The sequence below is a fragment of the Poeciliopsis prolifica genome, unplaced genomic scaffold (genome assembly GCF_027474105.1).
Source record: "Poeciliopsis prolifica strain line A6 unplaced genomic scaffold, Auburn_PproV2 SCAFFOLD009, whole genome shotgun sequence".
Taxonomy (NCBI): Eukaryota; Metazoa; Chordata; class Actinopteri; order Cyprinodontiformes; family Poeciliidae; genus Poeciliopsis; species Poeciliopsis prolifica.
Window position 1 is genome coordinate 11,821,467 of NW_026562384.1, and position 9,835 is coordinate 11,831,301.

A 9,835-nucleotide genomic window follows, 5' to 3' on the forward strand; every position below is an offset into this window, starting at 1 on the left:
CAATTTTCTCATCTCAGCTGTACTTTTTGTTGGTGTCCTACTTTCATTGTGATTCTGTAGTGTTTGGTTTGCGTAAAAAAAAAATAAGTCTAGCTTAACCACATTAACTTTTTGCAAGTAATAAGACAACCAAAGAAAACAAGGCTTCATCCAGGATTTTTTTATTTTTGGATGGAAAAGGAATAGTGCAAAGGGTCGAGTTAAGTGCTTTTTGGACAAGCTCCACAGTATTCTGACTGTTCTAATCCAAACGTCTGACTGCCTTTGTTATCCACTGCATCGCTTTGGACTATATGAAGTATGAAAAAGCTGGAATGAACTGTTTTAGAAAGTTGACCTCCAGGTCAGCCAAAGGTAGTGTTGTTCCAGGCCACATTGGCTGCATCCATGTCCACAAAGTTAATGTAAATCCTGAGACAGACGCAGGAAACAACAAGTTAACAAGTGTTGATCTTAGGTCATATGAAGCAGCACTTGTGTATTTATTACCTGTCAGGAAAGATGCTCAGGTGTTTGTTGAGCAGTCCGCACAGCAGTTTTGAATACTGCTTGTTGTGAGCGCCGCTGATCTTGCCGATGCTGTGGAGGGAGCAGAGGGCGCAGGGGTCTCCTTTTCCTCCAAACATCATCATTTGGTCAGGGTTGATGTGCACAGCAATGTACTGGTGTGCAAGACAAACACAGTCAGATACCAGAAAAGTAAACCTTAAATTAAATTTGTTCAAGGTTTAGGATGTCTATTGTGGTCCAGTTGACGCCTTTGTACTTTTACTTTATTAAAGTTGCCACAAATAAATCGTCCTCTTAGGTTCATCATTCATCAATGCTCAGTCCAGGCCATGCTTGCATAGTTTCACAAGCATCTGCTCACATAGCAAATGAAATGCAGCCGTATTTCTGTCAACATGACATGATCATAAAAGCACAAATAAAACCGACCCATATCAACAACACGAGGTCCACATTGATTCTCCAGAACCGAGTGTCCTCCGGCCTACCTGCACGGGTTTGCCCATCGCTTTGGCCAATTCCTCCGTGGCTTCGGACAGCAGAGCCGCAGGGACGTCGCTTTTAGCCACATTGGTGTTCACCACGAACATCGGCATGATTATCGCTGTGTATTTTCTCCACTGCTGGAGCTGCAGATGTTTCGCTCTCCTTCTACTCACAGAAGGAAGAAGACCAGATAATTTCCTCTTTCTCTTTTGTAGTTTCGGTCGACCACAATGTCAGAAATTGTCCACAGCGCCTCTTGTGGCCCTGGAAGACTGATCACTCCGAGAGGGTGTGACGTGAACGTACTTCTGTTTTTCCCATAATTTATTTAGTGTTGTAAAAAAATATTTTCATGATGGAGCTACGGTGGATCCTAGAAAACAAATAAACTAACCAGCTAATTTCATACTCTTTCAATAATCTCCAAATATAACAGAACAAATTGTTTTTATTGTTTGCTAACCTTTAAAATTATAATATTTTAATGTAATTTGAATTGCTTAATATTTTTCATTTTCATTCTTTCTACACTTATGTTGTTAGCCTTTAAAATCAAGAACAAGACAATTATTTTTGCGTGGCTCCAACGTGTTCCTTATCTATTTTAGGCAAGATGCAAGGTTTAGTTCAATAAATATTCAGCATGTGGTTGTGTTGTCAAGTCAATTTAAATTCGAAACTAACCTTAGTTAGTTAGTTAGTTAGTTAGTTAGTTAGTTAGTTAGTTAGTTAGTTAGTTAGTTAGTTAGTTAGTTAGTTAGTTAGTTAGTTAGTTAGAACTAAAAAAAAAGTAAACAATAAGAAAACCATGTTTGTGTCTGATTTCATAGTAAATTATTTTCTGAGATAAGACGATGTGTTAACGGACCCCAACAGTCCCGCAATTAAAAGCATTTCAGCGCAAATAGAGGATGATCATTTCGAGATTGCGCCTGAACGTCGTAGTACGGTATTTACGGTAGTGGGCAGGCATCATAAGCAGTGCTGAGGGAGCCGAGGAGGAAAACAGTGTCGGCAGCAGCAGCGGACAGGGAGACGGAGAGGGCTGAAGTTGGATTGCGCTTTCTTTTGTCAGCGCTTCCCATGACTTACTCACCCAGTTCAACCTGTAAAACCACACTGTGTGTTTTAATTTCACGTCTGCTAAGTTAAAACGTGGGTATCGTCTGCAGAAGGTGCGTATAAAGAGCTAAATTAGCCTTGATGCTAACACTGGAAACCCTCCTGCATTCCACTTTAACATTCTGACATGTTAGAGAGTTTACTAACAAGAGGAATTGACGAAAACCTTTCGTTTGGTGTTAATTAAACTGATATATCCCCGTGGTTACGGTTAACAGGGCTGAATGGAGGGGCTGTAGTGTGATTAAATTGTTACAGGTGTGGTAAGTACATCTATACTGAGTCCTCTGAGATGAACAGTTGATTAAAATATAGCAGCAGCTAGCTAACTTAAAGTAACGGCTACCGAGGTGATTTCCTGCATCTTTAATCGATTAGGTATGGTCAGCTTCCAGGATCCAGTTTGTAAATCTTTGTTAACGCAGTCACCAGTTAATTAAGGCTGAGTTCTGATCAGATCCACAGCTCTCCGAGTCGAGATGATGGAGGAGTCGGTGAGCGCCTTTGAGACGCATCTGACGGCCGTCATGGACAGCCTGATCCGCGCCTCCGTGTGCGAGATCAGCAAGCTCTTCCAGGAGACGGTGAACGACTACCTGGTGGAGCTGTCCCTCAACAGGAAGGAGAACGAGGCTCTCAAGCTGCGGCTCAAGCTCACGGAGAGCAAGCTGAGGACAGAGCGCAAGTACGGGATGGGCTGGGCGGCCAGCCGCCGCAACGCCGGCCTGAATGCAAGCGAGGAGGTCGGAGGGCGGCAGAAGCGGAAAGTTGACGTTGCCCGTAAGTATTTTGATGTAGAGTGGTTGAAGACTTTACCACAGCCTGTCAGTGACTCACGTGTCTGTCATTTCCATCAAAGATGTATCTGCGTTTGTGTGCTTTAACTGAAAAAAAAAAAAGCTTTAATCTCGCTGTGCAGACACTGACACTCTTGTTTTGTTGGAAACCATCTGGCAAGAGCTGATCTCTCTCCCTTCCTCCTCCGCCTCCTCTTCATGATCTTTCCCTCCATCCTTCGCCCCCCCTCTCCTCTCTTTGCACTGTATTCTGGCCCTCCCACTCCTCTTTCCTTCTGCTCCCTCCCTTCCTGCCTTGCTCCTCTCCTTCTGCCTCCCCCCTCCCCTTCCTGCTCCTCCTTCCGCTCTCCTCCCCCCATCTCCTCCTCCTGCTCTGTTTCTTTCCTTGATCACGTTGCACACACACACATATACTCCCCCGCCTCCTTTCCTCTCCTGCTTCTCTCTCCACCGCCCTCCATAATTACACACTCAACTTCTCTCCTCTTTTTTCCACTTTTCATCCTCTCCTTCAACATGTCACCCCGTTTCTTCTCCTTCTCAACAACTCCGCTTCGTCCTCTCCTCTGTCATTTCTGTCACATGTTTTTTTTCCCCCCCGCTCCTTCCCACTCTCCTGCGTGTCCTTCTACGCCCCCTCTCCTCACTTGTTCATCATGCTTACTCCTCCCCCTGGTTGATTTCTTCTCTCCTTCACCCCAACCTCTGTTTGACTCCTTTCTCCATCTTCCTCCTCTACGTCTCTTTCCCCTTGTCTCTCCTTCATCCTTCACTCTTTACCTCCCAATCATCTCCTCCCACTCGTCTCGCTCCCCCTCATATTTCATCTTCTGTCTCCCTGTGCCCTCTGTCTCCACACCTTCCTCCGCCGCCCTCCCCTCACTGCAGGAAGCAAGCTGAAAAAGGTCCCAGCAGCAGTCCACAGCAAAGGATGGCCTGGAGGTGTGTGGGAGGATGGAGGAGGAGGAGGAGGTGTTGACGGGGGAGGAGGAGCTGGAGGGGCTTTAGGCTTAGTAACGGGAGCAGGAGGGAGAGGGGGGAAGGAGGCCAGGGAGGCGTACCTCGTCCAGTTCCCCCGGGATGAGGAAGACGAGGGAGACATGGAGGATGACGAGGACGGGGAGGGCAGCCTCAGCGGCGAGGGGGAGGAGAACGCCAACATCAAAGAGGAGGTGAGGGAGACGGGCTTTCTCGGCGGAGGAGTAGGAGGAGAAAGTGGCACAGCATCACCGTGTTGCTCGGCAGCTTCACGTAGACCGAGTAGGAATGTTGACGGAAAGATAATGAGGAGAGGTGATGAGAGCTTCGCTTGCATTTCTCCACCAACAAATCACAGCAGAGATGTTGGCGATAAAGAGAACGCTGTTGATTTGATTTTTTTTTTTTTAAGCTGCTAGGCTTCCCTCTTGAGTGGAAATCTTCAACTCTCAAGTACAGCAAAGCTTTTATAATAATTCTAGCAGCAGTATGAAGCTTTTTGCTATGCAAGCACGTAACCAAGTGGTACGTTTTCATCTCGGCTTAGTCTTACAGTGTTGAACAAAAAAAAAATACACCAAAGAGATAAAAATCAGTCGTATAATCTGAACTAGCAGCTGATACATGAAGACGTTAGCATGGAATAAAGATAATTACAAACATTTTAAGTAATCTGTTTCCATTGCCTTATGTCATGGCACAGCTACAAGCTTTTACATGATGCATGAATTAAACTAATAAATAAAACCCAGTGGAACTGATTGCCTTTAGAGTTCATCCGCATGAAGTAATTGTCATTGCCATGCTAAGATCTGAACATTAATATAAAGAGATGCTCTCCATCCAGTCTGACTGAGACAATTTACAAGAAAAATGAACAAGGAGTGCAAAACTGGCAGATATAAACATCAAGGCTGTGCTGCACTGTAATTACAGCAACAGGTGGATCTATAAAACACTGACTGACACAAGGTGGTTGAATAAAAATCCATGCCACACTTTTCAGATAAGAATCATAGCATATATTGTCTGTTAGTAGCAAACCCATTTTTTTTGTCTTGATTATTTGTCTTATATTGAAAATGTTTAAAAAAACTAAAGAAAAAAAAAAAACAAAGAAAAAAGACTGAAATTAGATTTTTCATTTTGGTTTGGTTCCAAAACCAAAATGGAACCATCTTTGATATTTGAACATTGTGAATGTTAAATGTGAACAATTCAGTTTGATTTATAAACTCTCTCTCCATGACTCAGCTGTTTGCTCTCTAACTCTGCAGTTTTCTCAAACGGAGGGCTATCAGCCTGCTTCTCTGAGGCTCATAAAGGAGGCGTTGAAGATGAATCCGCCCAACCAGAACCTCCTCACTGGCTCCAAACCCCAGAGTGAAGGTAATGAGCTCACGACCCTCAGACTGAGGCAGGGCAAGTTAGAAAATCTGAAAAGAAAGTGAAAATCATTCCTCACACAAACGCTGTTCTCCCTCACTCTGTGTCTATGTTGCAGACATTTCAGATTGCCCCTCAGCTCTTCATCAGAAAGAAGAGGAAGAGGAGGACTGGGCTCTGAAACGTTCCGAACCAGCAGACGGGGGCATGACGATGGACGAGCTTCGAGGCCTGGAGTCTGCGCTGAGAGCCGAGAGAGGCCGCGAGCAGGCGTCCAGGACGGCGTCGCAGCGTGACACAGAGGAGGTGCAAGGGAGCGAGAGGAGCGTGGCGCCGAAGTACATCGGACTGGACGGGCTGGAGCACGAGGGCGAGCTGGGTCCTCCGCCCCCTGCTCTGCAGAGGGAGGAAGTCGGAGTGAAGGATGATGCAAGGGCTGGAGGCGTCGATGGAGCGGAGCTGAAGCTTGGCTGGTCAAAGAAGCTGAAAGAAGTGGACTGTGCTGCTATAACACCTGCAGAAGGTGCTGTGGAGCAGGCAGAGCCAGAGCAACTGCCCCATCCGTCTGCTCCCGGAAGCGTGGAGGAGAGCGGAGAGGAGGAGGGCGGAGGAGATCTGCTGCACTTCTGTCCACAGTGTGGCGGAGGCTTCACTTCAGAGGCGGAGCTAGACGAGCACCCCTGTCCACTAGGTGGCGCCCACTTGCAGGGCAGCGGAGAAGAGGTGGGCCTCTTCCCCTGTGCCCACTGTGGCAACACCTTCAGCCACGCCTGGGCCCTCAAGAACCACGAGTGCGCCTGCGCCGCAGAGCGGCCGCACTGCTGCGAAATCTGCGGGAAACGCTTCACACACTCGCGCTCGCTGGAGCGCCATCACCTGGTGCACACGGGCGAGAGACCGCACCGCTGCCCGCAGTGTGGGCGCTGCTTCAGTCGCCTTGGCAACCTGGAGCGGCACCAGCGGATCCACACGGGGGAACGTCCGTACGGCTGCGAGGCCTGCGGGAAGCGCTTCAGCCGCGTGGAGTATTTAAAGAGACACCAGCTGATACACAGCAACGAGAAGACACCGCTGCAGTGCTCCAACTGTGGGAGGAGCTTCTTTGATATCGAGCAGCTGAAGAACCATCAGTGCTTCTAGAAAAGGCCTCATGGAGAACGGAGAAACTCTAGAGAAAGTTGAAGTTTACGACGGAGTATCAGGGTCATTGTAAGGGGAAAAAAATGTAATTATGAGAATAAGGTCGAATCAAGTAATCAATCAAGTGAGGATGAAGTCATAACATCACGAGATATTTTGAGAATTACATCATAACAATATGAGAATAAAGTTGGAATGTTATGATTTTATTCTCGTATTAATTCCATTTGTATGACTTTATTCCCGTAATATTATTTGTTCTTGCAAGACTGTGACTTCATTCTCACAATATTATGACTTTATTTAATAATCATTATTTTCTTCGTGTGCCCCTAGTACTCCGTTGTAGAAGTTAGCTGATGACTGTGATGATGATTATCTTTGAGGTTAAAAGTGCACATGTGGGAGATTTTTGCTGGCAAGAAATCAACAATAAAACTCATTTTATTGCAGGAAAAACAAAGTCCATTTTCTGTGGAAACGTGTAAAACCTGAAATAATTTATGAGCAAGACTACATTGTGAATTTTTATTATTTTTTAGCAATAGTCCACTTGTACTAAAGCCCCGTTCTCTTCCTGCCAATACAATTGACAGTTTTGTAAGCTTTGTATTTTGTATCTTTGTGTTTTGCTCTCTGTTACAAAATTAAACATTTCAATACATCTTGAACCATCGCACACCTGACTTTATTTGAAGGTTCATAATGAGATGATAAGTGCCTGCAGAGGGCGCTGCATAACCGGTAGAGTGAAGCTGAACTAGATGAGATGAACACGTTTTGTCCATTAGGTGGCGCCACTTCGTCTTTTCCTACGGCTTTGAGGCAACATCTTTAGTCGAGGGTGAGCAGGGTGTCCCGGATGATCAACCAAATAGGTGGTTTTCCTTCTTTCTTATCATAAAACGTCCGTCTATTAAAGTTATGCCCCACTCCAACGTGGGGCATAACTTTATTTCCTTCTATATTGTTTAAGTGAATTTTACTTTTTTATTGAAAAAACTAAAAAGATAACTAACCCCAAAATGTCAACAAATCTTAAATGAGTATAGTTACTGCACAACTAAAAAACACTTTTTCCTGTATCACTTTTTATTTTCATCTGTTTAGGTGAAACTTGTCATTTTCAATGTCAGAAACGTTTCTGACATTAAAAAAAATATTGCTGACCAAATACAGCCACTCTTCTATTCAGCAGAGTGATAAGATAAATTTCTTGATCTGTTCACTACCAAAGATTTTGCAACAGCAACCACAGTTTTCACTCTGTGCAGAGAGATGGACTGTTTCCCTTCATGAGAAACACGAATGAACTTTTTATGTTTTATTCCTTTAAGTTCTGAGACATAAATGAAAGAATTTCAGATGTGTTTACAGGTAAATATTTAAGTTGACATGACAAAAAAATAAATAAATAAATCGTGGAAACTGTTATTGATGTTTTAAAAGAAAACGTCTGTCGACAGATGAGAGGTCTGATACACCCTAAAGTCCTGAGTCCCCCACAATTGTATTTATTTTGTTCACTTATTCTCTTAAGCACGTACAAAAGTTTGAAGCAACACCTGGGTTGAAAAATGTTAATTCATTTTCTCCTGTGAAATATCCGTTCGACGTGAGTTGCATTTTGAACTCTTTCAGCTTCTTCTTTTCTTTCTTTGTAATCCTTGCATCACTTTCTGATGAATTCTACAGAGCATGGAGAAAAAAATTTGCAATCATAACGCACTATGGCTTCATATCCACGGCTTTATGTGTAGCTTTGCACAAAATTTATTTAAAAAATCACAGTGCTGATAGTGCTGACAGGTGGTATAGTAGGATTGTAAGTGAACTGAACTGAAAATGGAAGCTAGAATGCATCAAGATTAATATTAATATATAATATTAACATTGTAATTATTATATGCATGACTGATTTTTGTTTTCATCAACTGAAATAAAGAATCCAGTTCATGCCAAGAAATGCTTTATTAAAAGATGATGCAAAGAATACATTGAAAAACCATCATCATTTTCCATCAGTAAAAATGCTCCACTTTTGTTCTGGAATAAATTGAGCTTCTTGCTACTTAGCTCCACAGTGCCCATCAAACAGAGCTATGTTCATGTTTAGCTTCTTTTTCAGGATCAGCTCCAGTTCCTCTAAGGGCATCTCCTTAACATCATAGCCTGATTTCTTTTTCTCCACCACATCATCTCCACTGTTGGGATCGTTTCTTCCCACAGCAGCGTAAGTGCGGAAGTATTTTCCCTGATCCTGTCCAACATTATTGTCGTCGCAGCAGTAAGCAGACCATATGTACTCGGGAATGAACACCCTATCTTTGATTTTGTGCTCTCCTGACTTATAAGGGATGATCCCGGTAATTACATACAATTTATCTTTGCAGACATTTTTAAATCTGGCCGACATCTTCTGTTCAAACTTGCTCCAGTCCTGGTTATTGGAGGTAGCTGTTTGAGGAACGATGTTTGTCAGGGTAAAAGTGGCATTCCGATCGTCCATTGTCGCTTGGTGGCTGCTGGGGGCGAGATGGCCTCTGGTATAGCCGGAGTGTTTGTAGTCATCATTCACGGCCTGGCTCTCCTTCACATTTTGATCTGGGTTTTCGATGTACATCATATTTTTGTTACCTTTGCTGTTTGCCAACTAAAACATACAGTAAGAAAGAAGACAAAAAAACAGAGAAAAAAAAGAAGGAAAGAGAAATAAAAAAATAAAGACAGATCATTTAAAAACAATAAGCAAAATTCATTTAGTCATTGCTGACACTGCTTGTCACTGAAATTGCAAAAACGACCAAATGTTTTTGGAATAAAAATATTAAAAGCTACAAGAGGCGTTTTCTAGTATAGCAGATTCTTTTCATTCCCAACTATTTCCTGGAAATGAAAAACAAGTTGGACATCAGGTCTTACCTGAGGCTCAATCATCCATTCAGGTTTAGGTCTCTTCCCATCTGGGCTGTGGAGTTTATAGGCAGAGTACAGCGGTGTCCGATACTTTGAGTCGTAGAGGGTGGCAAAGCGGTAGGCGTTACGGTACAACTGGCAGATATGCCGATACTCTGGTCCAGTGATGCCTTTGGGTGGTTCGTTTCTGTAGAAGAACTCAAGACAGCTGCTAAAGTTTGCAGCAACCTCGCCATGAACCAGGCCCGAAAAGCAGGTGAGGAGAAGAAACAGAGCTCCGTTTGGCACCATCTTTCTTTCAGTCCTTTGGAGCAAGATAGCAGAGCTACACTTTGTGTGAAGGACAGGAGAAATATGTGCAAGAGATGGAGCTGTCATTTAAATACTGCGTGGAAATCATAGAAGAAGTGGGTTGTGGCTTTAACACCATTATGAAACTACTCATAAATTTCATGTTTATGGGAATGGAAATTTATTAATGCGTCATTGAGTCACATTTC

General features: G+C 43.7%; 3 protein-coding genes across 4 annotated transcripts; 1 reads left to right on the plus strand and 2 right to left on the minus strand.

Moving 5' to 3' along the window:
* Nucleotides 1–145: 145 nt before the first annotated feature.
* On the minus strand, nucleotides 146–1,217 carry mif (macrophage migration inhibitory factor). The gene is made up of 3 exons (XM_055034111.1): nucleotides 999–1,217; nucleotides 490–662; nucleotides 146–411 (listed from the first exon to the last, which is right to left on the minus strand). The coding sequence occupies exons 1-3, from the start codon at nucleotides 1,104–1,106 to the stop codon at nucleotides 345–347; spliced, it is 348 nt and encodes a 115-aa protein (XP_054890086.1). The 5' UTR covers nucleotides 1,107–1,217; the 3' UTR covers nucleotides 146–344.
* A 778-nt stretch (nucleotides 1,218–1,995) lies between these two features.
* Nucleotides 1,996–7,090, plus strand: si:dkeyp-121d2.7 (zinc finger protein 251). 2 transcript variants are annotated; one of them, XM_055034094.1, is made up of 5 exons: nucleotides 1,996–2,496; nucleotides 2,576–2,898; nucleotides 3,804–4,087; nucleotides 5,171–5,282; nucleotides 5,398–7,090. In XM_055034094.1, the coding sequence occupies exons 2-5, from the start codon at nucleotides 2,598–2,600 to the stop codon at nucleotides 6,417–6,419; spliced, it is 1,719 nt and encodes a 572-aa protein (XP_054890069.1). In that variant the 5' UTR covers nucleotides 1,996–2,496; nucleotides 2,576–2,597; the 3' UTR covers nucleotides 6,420–7,090. The 2 variants fall into 2 exon arrangements, with proteins under 2 accessions (XP_054890069.1, XP_054890068.1); XM_055034093.1 differs by having other exon boundaries at nucleotides 1,996–2,171.
* Nucleotides 7,091–8,371: 1,281 nt separating this feature from the next.
* Nucleotides 8,372–9,706, minus strand: LOC129362541 (endonuclease domain-containing 1 protein-like). The gene is made up of 2 exons (XM_055034102.1): nucleotides 9,342–9,706; nucleotides 8,372–9,072 (listed from the first exon to the last, which is right to left on the minus strand). Exons 1-2 carry the CDS (start codon nucleotides 9,624–9,626, stop codon nucleotides 8,488–8,490), a joined length of 870 nt encoding a protein of 289 aa, XP_054890077.1. The 5' UTR covers nucleotides 9,627–9,706; the 3' UTR covers nucleotides 8,372–8,487.
* Nucleotides 9,707–9,835: the final 129 nt, after the last annotated feature.

Coding starts and splice junctions, on each gene's coding strand:
- mif (XM_055034111.1), bottom strand. CDS start 1,106: ATGCCGATGTTCGTGGTGAACACCAATGTGGCTAAAAGCGACGTCCCT. Junction 663..998: donor CGATGGGCAAACCCGTGCAG/GTAGGCCGGAGG, acceptor CTTGCACACCAG/TACATTGCTGTGCACATCAA. Junction 412..489: donor CTGAGCATCTTTCCTGACAG/GTAATAAATACA, acceptor CGTCTGTCTCAG/GATTTACATTAACTTTGTGG.
- si:dkeyp-121d2.7 (XM_055034094.1), top strand. CDS start 2,598: ATGATGGAGGAGTCGGTGAGCGCCTTTGAGACGCATCTGACGGCCGTC. Junction 4,088..5,170: donor ACGCCAACATCAAAGAGGAG/GTGAGGGAGACG, acceptor CTAACTCTGCAG/TTTTCTCAAACGGAGGGCTA. Junction 5,283..5,397: donor CTCCAAACCCCAGAGTGAAG/GTAATGAGCTCA, acceptor TCTATGTTGCAG/ACATTTCAGATTGCCCCTCA.
- LOC129362541 (XM_055034102.1), bottom strand. CDS start 9,626: ATGGTGCCAAACGGAGCTCTGTTTCTTCTCCTCACCTGCTTTTCGGGC. Junction 9,073..9,341: donor AATGGATGATTGAGCCTCAG/GTAAGACCTGAT, acceptor TGTATGTTTTAG/TTGGCAAACAGCAAAGGTAA.